Source organism: Anomalospiza imberbis, chromosome 21 (genome assembly GCF_031753505.1).
Source record: "Anomalospiza imberbis isolate Cuckoo-Finch-1a 21T00152 chromosome 21, ASM3175350v1, whole genome shotgun sequence".
In the NCBI taxonomy this organism is placed as follows: Eukaryota; Metazoa; Chordata; class Aves; order Passeriformes; family Viduidae; genus Anomalospiza; species Anomalospiza imberbis.
This window is the reverse complement of record NC_089701.1, coordinates 10,807,966-10,825,795: the sequence shown is the minus strand read 5'-3', so window position 1 is coordinate 10,825,795 and position 17,830 is coordinate 10,807,966. Positions and strand designations below refer to the sequence as shown.

Here is a 17,830-nt window from a genome sequence, read left to right as displayed (position 1 = left end):
CGTCCACACACACCTCCCTTTGGATATTTCCAAACCTGCTTACTGCCCAGTCCCTGTGTGGAGGGAGGGTCCATTCCATTGGCACTGCTCTTCCTTTGTCATCTTCTTATTGTGGTGTTATCATCCCAAGGACATTTTAGTTGCTTAGGAAGGTAGTCCCTGGGCATGTGCTCCAAGAGCCAGGAGGAGCAGCAAGGAGCACAAGACCAAGTGCTGTGGTCACTGAGAGGCATGAACTCAGGAGCTCTGAAACACTCAGAATTAAGCCTGGATGTTTCAGGTTAAGCCTGAAGGCTGGGTGAAATAAAAGGAATGTTTTCACTGTTGAAGTCACCTGTGCAGGCAGAGCTGGTGTGAAAATTCCTGTTGTGAGGGTGAAGAGCCCAACCCATCCTGCTCCCCCGGCAGTGACTTGTCCCCTGTAGGGTGGTGGCACTGAGAAGTGGCAGGGGCAGGCTGGGGGATGTGCTGAGGGAGCAGGAGGAGGGCAGAGCTCCTGCAGGCTCGGTGCTGCAGCTGCAGCTGACAGCTGCAACAGGAACTAGATGGGCTGGATGGCAGGAGCAGAGCAGGAAGGATTTCCAGGATGAGAGGCCAAGAGGGAAGCAGGGTCTCTCATGAGATGAAAGAGCTGGGGAAGAGTCTCGGGAAGATCTTCCCGTGATAACCATCACTGTGGGACTGGAGTTGCTCTGTGGCAAAGGACAGGGAGGTGGAAGGAGAGGTCAAGTTCTCTGTGAAGAGTGTTCAGAAAGGATCAAGAGAGTGAATCAAGGTGTTAAGACGCAGTCCCTGTACAAACAGTCCCTGGCATTTAGAAGGTGAGTACCTTCTGCACTCCAGCCTGCAGGAGCCTCCAGGCAGCACAGAGGGGAGAGAAAAACTTAATTTAACCTAAACCAGACAGGTGTGATCAGCAGCACCTTGCACTGTGCCTGGGTCTAGTGTTCATTTATACTCCACTTAGTTGCTCTGCAGACAATGACCTTTCCTTGCTCAGGATCTGTTGTTTTACTTGCCTGCAGTGGCAGCAGTTTGATTGATGAATGTAAGGGTCATATCCAGCAGTTCACTCTGGATTTTCCCTGCTGCACCACAAGATCCTTGCTGACATGGAAGTTAGGAAAATCCCATGCAGTCTCCAGCACATGAGACCCCACAGGGCAGGCACCAAGGGACTATTCTCTTTCTGGAAGGATGAGAAACTCATTATCCCTGCAGATGGCCTGGCTCTTCCAGGCCTCGCGCCTCGAATGCCAGCCCAGCAAAGGCCACGGGCTCCCTGAGATTACAGCTACTCGGAGTTTATGAGGTTACATAAAACATTTACGGTGGGTGCATTAACAACACAGTGGCTTGTATTTATGGCTGGTGCATGCCCACTGCAGAGCAGGGATGACCCCCAGACTTAGCTGGAGCCCATGTGCTGTTTTCTGGATGGTTTCCATCAGCATCAACAGCTGGGCTCTGCAGAGTGGCCAGGGGCAGCTCAAATGTCATGTCTGTGCTCCAGCACCCACCCACGGGCTCCCTCCAGCACTGGGAGAATGAAGGGCTGCTCCCACCAGGATGGGGCTCCCATTGCCGTAGGAGACAAGACCTCCGAGCCAGCACGGCTGAGGTTTCCCAGCTCTCTCCTCCTACCTGCTGCACCCATCACCATCTGGCCTCCAGCACCTCGCATCACAAAGCATCCCCCTTATGAGAGTAAATGAAAGGGGTGATTGGCAAGGAGAGACACTTCCGAGGGCAAGGAGCAAGCCTGCCTGTCTGGGAGCGGGGAGGGGGTGGCAGCAGGATTCCCTGAGCACGGGGCAGGGTGTCCACACCGCCCGCTCCCCTCAGGAAGGAGGAGCAACAACAGGAAAAGAGAACTCAGACAAAAGATAAACAGACCAGCGAGATAGTGAAGGCAGAAGTTGCTAATTAACCTCAAATTGCTTCGGAAAGGACTCCAAGTGGAGCGCTCTCTCTGCAAGGAGAGGAGGCAGGGCTGTCGCAGCACATCTGCTGCCACAGCTCCGCTCTCTCTGCTGCTGCACTGCAGCTCCTGGGGCTGTTTTCCTCTCAGGAAGTCTGAGCTGTCCTGGGTGTGAAAGCAGGAGTCAGCAATCTGAAAACGAACAGCACTTGCTCTTCCCTCAGACCAAACCTTGTTTGGGTTCAACAAGGACAGGCTGGAGCCTTTGGTGCCCCCCACCAGAGACCCCCTCGCCGCACTCCCACCGGCACCACGTGGAGCACTGGCAGGGGCTGTGTCCAGCTGTGTCCCCCGAGCAGCAGCGTGCCCCCTCCTGAGCTGCAGCACTGCTAAACCCAGCACAGCCCAGTCCAGAATCCAGCCCTCGCCCCTGCAGAATGCCTGCGGGAGATTTACTGAAGGGGATGAAGCCCAGTTCCCTCAGGCCAAGGAAGTGAATGAAGGAGAAGAATTAAAGTGATTGCTGAAACCCAAGGGCCAGTCAGGAACAATCTGGGCTCCTTGGAGCAGGAAATGGCACTCACTGAACATCTGGGGGCATGTCATGAAGGATTAGGAGCCTGTCAGGAGTTAGACATCAGCTTTCTAGGATAATTACAGAATTATTACATGTGACAGGGCTGCCGTGGGCTCTGGACACCAGAAGCCCCATTGCAGGCACTGCAGCCCCAGAGCAGCTGCCATTCTCCTGCAATACACTCTTTCTTCTTTCTCTACTGAAGGTCCTCAAAAACCAACACCAACTGAGATGTCAGATTTGGTTGCAAACCAGGGCAGGTTTTCAAGTGCAGCATCTGGTGAAGCTCAGGGATGTGATCTCCCTACTTGGCCTATGAGGTGCCAGGCTGCCTCTGCCCCAGCCAGTTCCAGCTGTGTCTGAGGGTTATGGGGTAATTGCCATCCTGCAATACTCAAGGACAGGTTTTGGCACCAGCTCTAATGTCTTTGACACTTTCTGGGTTTGTTGGCCTAGACCCACATACACCCTTAGGTTTGGTGCTGTCCCAATATTTTTGGAGATTTCAACCCAGCTGATCTCCACTGCTGTGCTCTCCCTTCATGCTGTGTCACAGATGCTGCCCTTCCATTTTGTTTGTGGATTCCCTGGAAACTCCCAAACTCTTGTCTATAAACACATTTTGAGAGCAAGTAAGTCCACGTTATGGTAATAGCCTAATGCTTTCAACTTCTGGGCTTCAATCCTGCTGGCTGAGCTCGTTGCTCACGCTTGAGCAGTGCAGCACAAGCCTAACAGCAGGAAAACCTTCCCAGTGAGATGACACCGAGCCTCAGCAAATCCTGAAGAGTTGCGGTGGACTCAAAAGTGTTTTATCACAGTCTAAAATCCCTGTAAACAAATATTTTTTCTGTATACCTTCTATATGTACGAACATATAGACTGATTTCAGTGCAGAATCAGACACCTGGACCTTCTGACCAAGGTAAAGCACCCTCTTTTCTACGTCTTACCCAAATATCTCAAAGTATTGAGTGGGTCACAGAAGCTCTCCCAAAACCTGGTGGAGAGAGACAGGGACCTGTAGCAGGTCATTCACATCCCCCTGTGCCTCAAAGCTCATGGAAGTTGTCTAATTGTGAGGAGACCAAACCTTGGGGACATAAATGTCACCACAAGGATCTTCAATGGCAAAGGCAGCCTCTGTACTTACTTCAAAAGGATCTCAGTTGAACTCCAAGAAACATTTTGTGTAAGCACTTACAGCCCTTTTCCTATTCAGATCAAACTCATATCAATCCTATGGCAATGCCAGGGATGCCCTGAGGTCCTTTCTCACCTCTGCCATTGAAGGATTCCAACTTTTAGTTGTTCAAGCCTTTTGAGGAAAAATACAGCGAGGTCACCAGCAAAACAGGCAAATGTTTTACACCTTTATGTGGGCTGAACTATGTTGCTGGGATGGGACACCCTGCTGGGATGGTACACCCTCCTGGGATGACTGCAGCCTGGAGGAGCTGTGCTTGGCTGGTGGCAGCAGTGACAGGAGCCTGCCATGGGCAATAAGAGCCCTTTGTCTCATCTGCCAGTTAACAGTGCTGAGGTACCTGGTGTGACACAACCCGAGTAACCCAAAGGGACAGTTCAGAGAAGGACAGTAAAGTGATAGATAATGCCCAAATCTGGAGAAGTAACAAATGGGAAACTGGCTGTCCCACCTGGCAAACAAAGCTGGGGCTCTTACAGGGACCCTGGAGCCGTTCTGCCCATAAAGGGGCCCTGACTGAACACCCTGAATGTTCTGATTTATATAAACATAGGACCTATCAAAAGCTCATCAAATTTTAAATGCTCTAAAAGTATTTTAAAGATTTCTGTGATAGTTTAAACTTTCCTCAGGAAACACCCATTGTCTGAGCCAACCTGCTCTCTCCTGTCCCACCCTGAGACCAGAGTGTCCCATTTACCTCTCCCACTGAGGAGATCCCACTCACAAACCCACTCTTAGCAATGCAGGGGCCAGCACATGAATTTAAGGATGTCCTGGGAAGGCATCCTTAGGATGCCTTGTCCTAGGAAGGCCATCTCCTGGGGTACAACACAACTCTGCTGAAACATTATCCAGCACTAGATCATCTTCCAGTTTAAAAAAAGCACTAAGAAAATAAGGAAGCATCCCACTATCTGTCATAAAACAATAATTGATTGTACAATTGAAGGATGAAGCTCGGGTAAATGACTTGGGTATATGACAACTATGGAAGAGAAAAGTTTGGATGTGAGCAATCCCACTGGCTGAGAACATTCTCATGCCTGAGCGGGGATGGGAATGAGGCTCAGCACAGCACACAACTGCTATCACCACTTTGCTTCCTAAACTTCACTTTCTTTTATTTGGAAAAACAACCAAGAAATTAAAGCAAGCAAATCAAACAAACAAACCATCCTTATCTTAGGAAAATCCCAACGTCACGCTGAAGGGAGATAAGAAATGGTGGAGGAGTTATTGTCCTGCTGTCGATGGGAGCTGTAAGTGTTACACGGCAAGAAAAACAAACACTCCCTGTCGGATGGGAGAAAATGTTTCTTCTCAGCTGGAGAAAGAAAAACACAAAGCGGCTCAACTGCATCCCCAAAATTGTGCAATTTACTTTGCATATTTGGCAGCAGAAGTAGAAGAAGCAGTTTATAATCCAGGGTTTTCATGCAAATGACAGGTTCTTGGTTCTTGAAGGAGCCACTTCATTTTGGTATGCTTTTTTTAATTAACATTCTCACAGTACATTAGACTTAAAGGAACACCACCAGCAGAAAACTCACTGAGTGAGCATTTTCAGGGCCTGGTGCCCCAGCAATCCCTGGACTGGCTGTAATTGAGGCAGGGAACCAGCAACTCCCTGGATGGTTTGGGGTTTATATGGATATCTGCAGCATTTTCTGTTCAGCAAATTTCCCCATGTTCCTTGGCCAGGTAGTTCTCTCCTTCCCAGACAGGGAGGAGGAGCAGGAGATAAGGACCAGGCAGAAATCCATGATCCATCTGAAGGCTGTTGATGTGCAATACCTGTGAAATGCTAAATTTATTTAGCGTTTCAGTAGAAAGACATTAATTACTGTACATTTAATTATTTTTAAATGTTAATCCAAACCACAATAAGGTGGAAATTATGTATAAATCAACCTGAAAAGTTCCTTTTTCTGCTTCAAGAGTTGGTTCTGTGCTTCAAGATATGGAACAGCTGGTGTGAAACACATATAGAGAGACTGAATAGGGCACTGCCTGCCTGCAAAAACAGTTTTGAATTGGTGACAGCATCCCAAATAAGGTAATTTTTCAGGAAGGAGCCATATGAGGCAGCTCCCTGGGCAGCAAAGGGAACCAACTCTGCTGGCTCCAGAAAGGAAAGGGAAAAAAAAAAAAACCCACGAGGGAAGTGAAACTGTGACATTTTTTAAGTCCTGGGGACAGAGTCCTATGACTGGGCACAGTTCTGTGTCACATGAAAGGTGTGGGAAAGTGCTGAAGCATTGGTTACACTCACATTTCTGGCTTCATAAATAGCCTGAGAACCAAACCATGACTTCAGAGGTGGGGCAGCTCCCAGGGGAACGCTGCCAGGAGGGGCCGAGCCCCTGGACACCCACACCTGGCCGGGGCACTGGGACCCTCCCTGGCTCTCTGCCGTGCCACGGGACAGCCCCGAGCGCCTGGCTGCACGCAGACGGGGATTTCAGCTCAGAGGTAGAGGCTGGAGCAGTCCCGGTGAGTGGGGCATTTTCCAGTTACCTCATCTAGCCTATCCAACCCTGCGCAGGCTTTGTAAACTCAATGAAACCGCACACAAATTACACTGACACTAAGAACAACATTGCACAGGCTGCCCTTTGCTGTGCTCTCCAGGTTTGTTCTGTTTACAACTCTGTTTACTGCCCTCCTCTCCCCACATTACTCAGGCTCCAACACAAGATGTAAACAGGCAAAAATTTGGCTATTGGTTCTGAGGGCATGCATTTTTTATGAGTTCTGATGGGGATAATGAAAACAAACTAGATTTTTTTTTTCAGAATTGCCTGGGCTGCTGGAGCAGTGTGTGCCCTGTCAGAGAACAGCCCAAGTGCCTTGGAGGATGCTGCATGTCCCTCTGTCTTGGTGCTGAGCTCACAGCTCCCTGCCGTGGGATGACACACATTTCTAATCTACAGAACTCTTCTTCCTGCATGGCTGGAGCTCACCAGTATCCCACTTGGATGGAGCCCAGCAGAGCATCATGCACAGCTGTAGGGAAGCAGGACCTTGCCAGGCACAGCTCTTGATCCTGGTGGCACCAGCTCCATGTCCCCTCTGCATGGAGCTGGCAGCTCAGCCACCAGCATGGAAGGCAGCTTGTGCCAAACCAGAGCCACACCTGTGTCAGGCTGGGTACAGGCTGCAACAAACAGCAGTCATTGCCAAGGAAAAGATGGAAAATCTCCAAAAAACAAATATCACAAATACCTGCACAAACTAGCTGGGCTGCTCAGCCCCTGCGCTCACTGCCAGAATTATAGAATTACAGAATGGTTAGAAGGACTTTAAAGATCATCTTGTTTGCCCCCCCTGCTGTGGGCAGGGACACCTTCCACTGTCCCAGGCTGCTCCAAGCCCCAGTGTCCAGCCTGGCCTTGGGCACTGCCAGGGATCCAGGGGCAGCCACAGCCGCTCTGGGCACCCTGTGCCAGGGCTTCCTCATCCTCCCAGGGAACAATTCCTTCCCAATATCCCATCCATCCCTGCCCTCTGGCAGTGGGAAGCCATTCCCTGTGTCTTGTCCTTCCAGGATATTCCCTGGTCCAAAGTCCCTCTCCAGATTCCCTGTGGGCACCACAGAGGCACAAGAAACCTTGAGGAACACCGGCTTGGTGCTGTGGGGGGTGGAAGGGGCAAGTCCCCAAAACACTATGCATGTGGCCCTGCTCCCGTGTCCTGCATGCCACAGGAGCAGGAGGTGCTCCACACACACCAGTGAGTGTGACACCGCAAACTGGGTGTCCCTGCCGGGGGGGGGAAGGTAGCCCTGGCACTCTGTCATGGTGCCACCACTTGCACAGACACTCGCACTCAGAGTGCACTGCAAGTGGAGGGGCACTTAAAAGATAGCAAGGACATCCATAAATGTATGCAAAAAATAAGAAGGAGCTTGCAAACCAGATGCATCCATCAGCTTCAGATACTGTCACACAGTTCAGCTCCCCCATGTTACAGCCAGGTCATAACCCATGTCCCCAGGCTGCTTCTACACGGGCAAAGTGACAATGACGCTTCAGAAAAGGGAATAGTGAAGCAATTGTTGGTTTCTTGCAGGTGCAGTGATTCTCTGAAGGGGCTTTGCTCTCTGAAGGCCCAGGTCCATGTCAGTCCTTGTCTCCTTCTTTTGTGCCAGCTCAGGGTGTTCTTCCCCCCAGCCCAGCACACACAGCTCCCATGTTCCTGCTGACACAGCAGTTTGTTGGCTGCTGTGCTAAAGCATTCCAGTGTATTGTTTGTGTTGCATGCAACACTGCAAAAACACAAATTATTTGTCCTTTTTTAAAAATAGCTTTTCTTTGCATGCCTTAAGTAGCTAAATGCAGTTTGCCTTTTTCTCATTGCTTCAGCAGTGATTGAGCACCTGCTCAGCACACACCACCTTCCAAGGTACGTTTCTAGAAGTGGTTTTGAAAAATATGAATCTTTCAAAGGTCCAAAAAAAAAAAAAGCAACAGCATTTCCTCTTCAGAAAAGCACAGTATTAACTGAAAAGGTGACTCCTGCTAGAGACAAGGAGCACAGACAGCACTGATGCTAGATGCAACTACCTGGGGACTGGAATAATAGTTGTATGGGAAAGGCATGGTAAGGACTGGGCTCTCCATGGCCTTGGACCATCCATCCTTCTGACTTCTGGGGCCACTGTGGCTTCAAAGATATTTTAAGCTGCAACTGAAAGCGGTAAGTTCTGGTGTGCCCTGTGAGATGAGTTTGAAGCCAGACAGCTCAAGGCTGGCCACGAGCATGGGCTCAGGTTCTGGAGGCCCACAGAGGTCAACAGCCTTTGGTTTCTCTCTTCCTGTCTGAAAGGGAAGAGTATGAGGAAATATGCATGTTCTGGTATGATCTGAAACGCTGTGGGTCAGAGCCCTGGCTGATGATGGGAGCACAGACACTGTCAGACAGCTCTCAGATAGCTTTCAGCAGTTCATCCTTTGAAGCTGCACCCTGTTGCTGCTGGTCACAGGCTGGGTGACACAAACAGGAACAAGTGTCCTTTCCAAACCTACACTCCATCCCTTTGGGCTGCAGGCTCCTGGAGCTCAGGGAGCTGGATGCTGTATTTTTCCTGGCATGTAAGAGATGGCTCTAGAGGTTGTGAGTTCCCTTATTCTGTCCTCTCCATCACTGGCTCTTGCTTTCCCTGGATGTCCAAGCTTGGAACCAAGCACTGCCTGACGTGTGACACATGGCACTCAGAATGAGGAAAGGGAGTGAACAGTCGGTCACTCTTTTTCCAGTGACCTCATCACTATGGTTAAAAAGGGGGAACTGAGAGAAACTTTGTGGTCTAATACATAGAAATACCTATATTCCTTAGAAACAGAGTTTCGAAATGCGTGTGCAATGGCACACATCATTTACATGGACAGATGCCATGACTTGTTGCTCAAATCAGGTCTCTGCATTCAGAAATTCTTTGCTAATCGGGTGTCTGTTCATGCGTGGATTCACATTCCCAGTGCGTGTTTGCACTTGCCACGGTAACTCCCTGCAGGAATCAGGCACACCTTGTTTGCACACCCTTACCCAGACAGATGCATATTTGGCACAACTGTGCAGTCCAGAGAGCATTTATGAATGAATTAAACCACTTAACAGAATCAAATGTTTGGGGAAAGGACAGGCAAGAAGCAGCTGTGGTTTGTATCACTCAGCATTAAAAATACAGAGGATTGGCGTCTTCCCGCCTCTCCTCAGCACACTCTGTTCAGCATTTTCCCCTCTGGATGCTAAATGGAAGAGCTGTCAGAACACAGTACCTGCAGCATGCGAGTTAAACGTGCACATGTGTCTCTGCACACACTGACCTAAACTGGCCTAACTAATTCTTGTATCATAATTCTTAAAGCTACTATTGCCAGCATTACTCCCATGTATCCAGCTCATTCCAGCAAACTGTTCCGCCTTCTCAGCCATCAATCCTTCTCAGAGCCACTCACTGAAATTACAGATTGTTTAATTTCAAAACCAATTAAATGTAATTAGAGGAATTTCTACAGCTACTCCCTTTATGGGGTGCACAGGAATGATCTGTAAATCATCACCACTGGTGGTACCTCTGAAAAGGATGTGAAAGACTTTCTAAGAGGGAAAAAAATTCCATCAAGACAAATTTACTTCCTTTTGTACCTTATTTTATCTAGGGAAAGCACCTAACACAAGCACTGGGTCTTTGGGCGAGTAGAGGGGAATTTGGAGCATATTTCCAGCTCTGTGTCAGACAAAGGCCTGGGGACCTTCTGGCCACTGCCACTGAAACTCTCTGTGGTGACACAGCAAAGGCAGTTGGAGAGCTGTCAGCGACATAGGATGAGCCCAGTTTCTGTCCCAGCTGGCTCGGTGGAAAGCCGCAGGTCTGGCCCTTGCCTGGCTGTGGCCAGCAGTGAGCCTGACATGAGCACAGGCACTGGGCAGGATTTTTCACAAAATACCTCTGTCTTAAGAACTCCACGTGTCTCACCTTCCCAAGCACCACAGCTCACACTGAGCTCATCTGCATCCCCCAAACCTCAGTGCCCCTGGGCTGCCCCCACAACCCTGCTCCAGAGCCCTGCTGGAATTCAAACTCAATGAATTCAGCACAAATACTGTGAATTTTCAAAAGCAACCAGAAAAGCTTTGTGATCCAGTGAGAGCTGACTTACATCCACTGTCCTAATGCTGGCTGCCTTACCTAATCTCACCCTTGTTTCAGAGGAAGGTGGCCCCTTCCCAAAGAGAGGCTGGAGCTGGGCCAGTGCCAAGGATGGAGATCAGATGTTGTCGTGATGGTGGTCCCCAGCTCCTTGCCTGCAGACAGGCGTTTGAAAGGTAGAGAGAAAATCAATGGCCAAGCGAGAGCAGGGCCCCCTGTGGTGGCTCTGGGGAAGCTCTTCCTGCTGCAGCATCAGCATTCCCACCTGCAAGCCTCTGGGAATGGTGCACTGGCCTATACTGGTGCAGCACTCAGAGCTTCCCTGGGTGGGCAGGCATTGGTATTACTTGGCGACAAATGTCTGTGGATTATTTAACTCAAATGATCAAATACACTTCACACAGTATTTTCCATCATTCCCCACATGAATCCCCTTGCTCTATCATTTAGCAATTACTGGCAGACAATTTCTGGGAGACAGATATTAAACTTTGGGGCCAAACTACATTAGCCCTGAAATCAGATTTTTCTGTCCATAAGGTCAGATTCTTTTTCACACTGGTTTTACACAAGCACAGCAGTGACCCATGCTATGGACTTGGCTGTTCTTTCAGCAAGAAAAGCTTAAATCCAGTATTTGTATACACAGGCAATTTGGGGTTTCTGTGTAACACAGAGTACTACTGCCACATGCCTGCACTTTCATGCAGATTTTTCCTGACTCTTTTGCAGTTCTCTTTCCTATTTTGATAAAAGAAAGTTACTTTCAAAAGTAAAGGCTTATAATTTCTGGTGATCTAAACAAATGTGACTCGACAAAGGGGTCCATTGTAGGGCCATGTTAGTGCTTTATTTTTTAATGATGAAGGCTTTGGTTGTTTGTTATGGTGAGAAGTAGTTTCCCCTCCAGATAGCCCCTTGAGAAATTCATGAGAGAAAATCCAGACTGTGAAAAGTATGGCTTGAGAGGAATTTGAAATAACATGACAGGGGAAGCAAATCATTGTGAAAATCCTATTAGAGAAAGCCTGGGCTCATGTCCACCTCCAGTCCCTGCTCCAGGTGAGCTGTCTGGTGTGTCTGTGCCACGACTGTCCCCAGCCATCAGAACCATCAGTCAGGCAAAGCTGTCTGTCTTTCTGGAGAGCCACAAAAGCAAGGCTGAACTTGCCCAGAGGGGGCTGGTCTGAGCCAAAGACAAAACAAGGCATGAAAGAGTGAAACCACGGGTCAAGGTAAGGAGGGAAGAACTGGCAGCAGAACCCGCTGCCATTGCACAACTCTGGCTAATCAGACACAGATACAGATGCAAACCACCCGTGAAAGCTTCAGAGAAGTTTACATTTCAGCTGGGTTTCACAGCTGGACAGGGATGGTTTCACATGCAAAGCTGATTTGTCCAGGGTGCAGCTCCGGAGAGGGGTAACCCCTGTAGTGCCTCTGAAAAGCTAGTTTCTGACCCACGCTCAGTCTTGTTCCCCTTCCTCGCCAGCTTCTTTCCATGCATATGCTGAAGTGCTCTGCTCTACTGTAATTCAAATACACTTGAATAAATTTCAGTTCTCATTTAAGACTTCATTTTTGAAGATAGCAGAATAGCTTGGGTTCATGTCAGAATAGTTTTAAGGCCTCCTGCATCAAAAATAGTGTCGTAAATCTAAAAATACCAGCTTTTCAGAGAGGAGATGTGAGGTGCCAAGACATTTCACACACAGAGACAATCATGGGATTGGGCTTCAAGGTCCATTTGCATTTTTTCCATGGTTACCTAACGCTGGACCCAGTAGTTTGAATTGAATCACCTCGAGGGGTTTTATCTAATGGTCCCCCCCAAGTAGGGCTCACAGCCCTCAGCAGAGCCCATGTTTCCCTGCCTGCTGCAGAGATGATTCTTATGGCAGGATGTCCACCCAGAACACCACACTCCAAACTTTTGCGTGGTGCCCTTCTGGAGCTGAGCCACAGCCATGGCTGGACCTGGCCCCACACTGCACTGGGAGGGATGACCTCGGCACATGGGGAGGAAGATAAGCATGAGCACAATGAATCCACAAAACTGCCAGAGTACAGGAAATTGGCCAATTATCCAGCCCTGATTTTTAGCAGAGACCATACAAAGGGATCTTTATGGATGAGAAGATCACAGGATCAGAGAGGGGACTATCAAGTGTGGTGAACTATGAGTACTTATGACCATCCTCTGAAAGGGTGTTCCTGCCCAGCTTACAACTACTGACTAAATGTCAGGATTATTTAGGAGAACTTGTTAAAATAAACAAAAAAAAAAGTAGGTAAAACTGACAATATTCCAAATCAGAGCAGCTTTGTGTGGTGTAAGGACTGGTGTCCTTGCACACCATGGGGCCACAGCAGGGACGAGGGCAGGAGTGATGGGTTCATCAGCTGGTCCCCCTCACTGATATTCCTGTAGAACCACTGGCCACGGCATTCAGTGGCCATCAAACCTCAACACGTGGATTTAGACTAGAGCAGAATGCTTCAAAATCAGTCAAAAGGGATGGAGAGGAGGAGGTGAAGCCCAGCACCCAGCAGAGATACAATGGTTCTATGCAGACAGGCCCTCACTTACATTTTTGCTGGGCTGAAAATATTATCAGAAAATACCCATTGAAAAATTCCTTGTCCTGTCTGATTTTGTAAACACAAGTTCAGCACAGGAGACTCCATGGGATAAGATGGTTTTGATGACTTCCAGCTGCACATACACTCTGCAGACTCACTTCCCAAACAGCCCATTATCACTGTGCGGGCAGTTCATTTATCTGCTGAGAATTCTCATTTAAAAAAACCAATCAGGCAGGATTTATTTCCCTCTGATAAGGCACGGGAGGGCACAGTGAAGGGTCTGGCTCCTGCTGTTTGTCAGGCTCCTTGTCTGGAGGTTAATGTCAAGCTGACACCAGAGCAGGCCTCTGATGTGTCCCTCAGCCCCCGTGTCCTGGGGGTCTGTCTCTGGAAGCTGGGTCTCTGCCACCAATGTTTTCACAGTATATGAGAAGGATCAGCTCACTGCCTTGGTTTCTCCAGGAGTAAAAGTGAGATATTCCAGCCAAGCAGTCAAAAGGATGCAAAGATGGGAGTCCACCACTGTCAGGAATTGCTTGAGGCCTTAACCGAACACAGCATCACATCCCAGAGCGCCTGGAGCTGCCACAGGAAGATTCTGGGACAGCAGATTAGGGCTTGTACAGACAACCTAAAGCCCTTTTCCCTGCACTGGGCCCAATGATATCATCCTGGGGAAGCAGTACCAGGACCTGCTGCAGGGCTCATCCCACTCTTGCTTGGGAAGAAGCAGTGAGCGGGCCAGAACTCCCTGACACAGGGCCCAGATCCACGGAGAGCCGAGATCATCATTGGCAGATGCATCTTCCCTGGGGCTCCAAAATCTCTGTCAGCAAACAGAAAGCAACTGGAAGGAAAAAAAAAAAAAAAAAAAAAAAAAAAGACTGAAAGAAAGCCTGTATTTGAAATACGTTTTGTTTTCTTTTAAAAAATCCAGGATCCCATCCAGTTTGAAAGAGGAGGCGAGCGCTGAAACAAGCTCTTTGTTTTTTGCAGTAGTTCAAGAAGAAAATACTTTAAAAAATATATTCCTCTGAGGTTCTGATACCGCCTCTAGCCCCCACTTTTGGCAGACTGGGAGCAGGTCACAGGTAGTGCACTCATCCCTGGCCCACAGCTCCTCTCCTTGATCCTTTCCAGCCTGCAGGGGGATCTTCCCCCCACACCCCCTCCTGCAGCATCCTCCATTCAGCATTTCAGTCCTGGCACAGTGGCTCCCACACCCTCTCCTGGGGGACACCTCCCTCTGCCTCAGGGGGTTTGAGCCCCCCAGTCTCTGAAAACACAAATATATCAGTCTTGCAGGGAGCTTGGGGTGAGCCAGGGGCTTTGTGGGGTAATGATACCCCCCTGACCACCTGCAAGGACATGAGAATGGAGTCCAGGGGCTTGGAGCATCATGGCCTAGTGGAAGGTATCCCTGCCCATGGCCGGGGGTGAAACTGGACAATCTTTAAGGTCCCTTCCAAACCAAACCAGTCTTGAGATTCCATGAAAGAGCAGCCAAGAACTTTTCTCAGTCCTGCTAGGATCTGAAGACTCTCAAATGAAGTGCTGCTCTTTACCAGCTTCCAACGCTCCCCAAAAATGCCTGAGAGGTTAATTCGCATCAGGGCTGGTGCTCTCTGCCCACACTACAGAGGAGCTGGTTTATAATGGTCTCTCACTGAAGCTGCCATCCTGCAGTCAGGGCTGTGCCTGGCACCATCCAGGGGTCTCTGCTGCAGTTCCTGAAGACACAAACTCGCCCCCCATTTTCTCTTGGCTGCACTGGCTGTGCAGGTTGAAGCGTGAAAGGCTGACTGCCAAGTGTTATGGTGTGAAGCCATTTTCCATTTAAAGCTCTTGTTTTTCATGGCTTATAAGTTCCCGTTCCCCGCCTCCATTCCTTTGGGTTGGGATTTGTCATGCTTGTTCGTAACCCAGGGGAGAATTTCTTTAGGAAAGTTCGATGGTATAAGTAGCAGCAATTCCTCATCTGGCTTTCGTCATGGAAGATAACAGACTCTCACAGAAATTGGCTGCCTCTGTGAGGGACGCAGCAGCAAGAACCTCTGCCCCCAGCCCAGCACAAGCCCAATCCCACATATCCCAGGGTTTTCCAGGAATGTATCCAGCATCAATTGCCGTACCCCGACACAGACAAACGCCCACCCAAACATAAGCATTAACTGCAGCCCACAGGGCTGGTTTGCAGATGGCTGAGCATGTAGATGTGAGCAGCAGCAGCTCACTAAGACATTTTCTGGGTGCAGGTGGAAATTCCAAACCTTCGAGGCACCAATTCCTGCACAGGCCCAGGGAAATGACTGGGGGGTGGGGGTGGTGTGGATGAAAACTCCACATTCCTCGGCCACATACGAAAGGACCCAGAAACCCCCTGACCTGGGCTGATCCCAGCAGGGGAGGGGGACTCTGCCCGTCTGCCCAGTCAGGTGAGACCCCACCTACAGAGCTGCCCCACACCTGAAGCCCAGCACAGGAAAGACGTGGAACTGCTGGAGCCAGTCCAGAGGAGGCCACGGAGCTGCTCCAGGGGCTGGAGCCCCTCTGCTCTGGAGCCAGGCTGGCAGAGCTGGGGGTGCTCACCTGGAGAGGAGAAGCTCCAGAGAGAGCTCAGAGCCCTTCCAGGGCCTGAAGGGGCTCCAAGAGAGCTGGAGAGGGACTGGGGACAAGGGATGAGGGACAGGACACGGGGAATGGCTCCCAGTGCCAGAGGGCAGGGATGGATGGGATACTGGAAATTAGGAATTGTTCCCTGGCAGGGTGGGCAGGCCCTGGCACAGGGTGCCCAGAGCAGCTGTGGCTGCCCCTGGAACCCTGGCAGTGCCCAAGGCCAGGCTGGATGGGACTGGGAGCAGCCTGGGACAGTGGGAGGTGTCCCTGCCATGGCAGGGGTGGCACTGGGTGGGCTTTAAGGCCTCTGATGACCCAAGCCAGCCTGGGAGTCTAAATTTCACAACCAAAGCCAGCTCTATTGGCCATGCTGATAAAAACTTCCTGTGAGCTCCAACCCTGCTCTGTGCCAGCTCCCATGCAACAGAAGACATAAAGTAACTTTGCTTTTTGCTTAATCAAAGCAAGCAAACAAACAAACACCCCACAAGGAATGTAGCTGCAAACAACTGATGTGTTATGATTGAAATTTCACATGAACAAATGTCAAATGTGCAAAATGAGTCCTACTCTCTCCCACCTGCATCCTATGGCTCAGACTTCCCTGTGGGCTTCCCAGGCTGCCATGAAGTGAGGCAGAAAGGGGTTTCATCAGCATCCATGGAAAATACAGTTTTGAACATCCCAGTTTTGTTTGGTTTAAATCTTAACCATAATATTTACATTAATGCTATTTATTCTAATTTATTTTCATTTAAACATATGCACAAGAGTAAAATCAAATCAAGTCATGCTAGGCTATTTTAAAAACAAAAACCACAGAGCAGATAAGGATGATAGATGACATCTTTCCTGTGGAGAGATGGCTGGGGGTCACCAGGCACTGACACAAGAAACAGAAATTTGTTTCTACACCAAGGAACAATAAAAAGGCCTTTAAACATTTTGACAAGGAGTTGTGAAGGCAGAGTGGGGGGTGAGCTCCATGGGAAGGAATGATTCCTCACTCTTCCACCTAAGCACAAAAAAAAGCACACAAAAGAAACAAAAACCCACAACCCCTTCTCGGTTCTGTAGGAAGAAGTCTTTTTCACGATTTGAAACAGGATGTTGCTTTTTCAGATCCTTTAATTTATTTACCAAACACAGCATCTCCCCACAGATTTTAAGGTTAATCACATCAGTCCTCGTTCTGCTGTCACACCCCGAAGTGCCATTAAATCCCCAGTGGTGGGAGGATGCACCATGCTGGTACCTGGGCTGTCCCAATGATTAATCACAGGATTTCTCAGTGTGCCATTTCCCAGGAACTGCCAGCCCCAAACTCTTCCCTTCTGGAGCTGAAAGGGCCGATCTCAGATGAAGCAGACAAAAATAAATGCTAAAGGCTGCTAACAGCAGTAACTTAAACCTTTCAGGGGACTCCTGCAACTCCAAGGGGAAACATAACCCAGCTGTAGCAACCCCATGGCACTGCCAGGCCAGGTACAGCAGGAATGACTGGGAAAAACGCGCCAAGCTGGGGCAGCTTCACTTCTGCTCCCGTCATATTGTGACATTCCACTGCCTCTTACTGTCAGAGAAGCACTTTTGTCTTCTCACTTCTCAGGAAGGTCAGGACTCTGCAGCTTGCTGGCTGGACCTGTCTCCTTACACTCTCCCTTCTGACTTCATCCTTGTGCTTACAGAATAAATTCCACGGCGAATTTATCTGCCTTTTTGCCCTATGCATGTGCTTCACTCTCCACATTGCTACTACCCTGCTACCAGCGCGTTCCCCAGGAATGCAGGACTGACTCCATCAGCCCCTGCAGGATGGGGTAGGCCCCTCCTTTGCTGGGTGCTCACTGGTATCCTAGGGATTACCTGGAAAAGGAAGCAAAAGTAACTCAAGGATACACCCAACGGGCATCATCCAGGCAGACCCAGCACAGGCTGGAGCCTCATGCTGAAAAAAGATCAGCCAGTGATGGCCACATTGCTGAGCCAAATCTTCCATATTTAAACCAATTCCAGTTACAGGTCCCAGTGCTGCTGGGGGCAGACTGCTCCCACAGCCTGATGCTGCTCTTCACTGAAGAACTTCCGTGACCTCCTGGCTCCAGCTCCTCCCATGGAGAGGCAAGGTGGGAAGGAGAGAAGAGCAGAGCAGCTCAGCAGATTCGGCTGTTCCCCGTCTTTGGAGCTCCGCGTCCAGTTTCAGCTCCCGGACTACTGGGACTCAGGGAAAGTCTGAGCTTTCACGGGAAAAGAAAATAGTTCTGT

General features: G+C 49.5%; 1 protein-coding gene across 15 annotated transcripts in view; it reads right to left on the bottom strand.

The window, feature by feature from the left end:
* Positions 1-17,830, bottom strand: part of EXD3 (exonuclease 3'-5' domain containing 3) — a 254,131-nt gene that overhangs the window by 73,198 nt on the left and 163,103 nt on the right. Inside the window, exon 20 of one of the 15 annotated variants that reach the window (XM_068211684.1) lies at positions 11,874-11,891. The exons of 13 other annotated variants lie outside the window; for them this stretch is intronic. In XM_068211684.1, the coding sequence (XP_068067785.1) occupies positions 11,889-11,891 (3 nt within the window). In that variant the 3' untranslated portion in view covers positions 11,874-11,888. Of the gene's footprint in view, positions 1-11,873; positions 11,892-13,763; positions 13,797-17,830 lie in introns of those variants that run through there. One more of the 15 variants, XM_068211683.1, reaches the window with a different exon arrangement.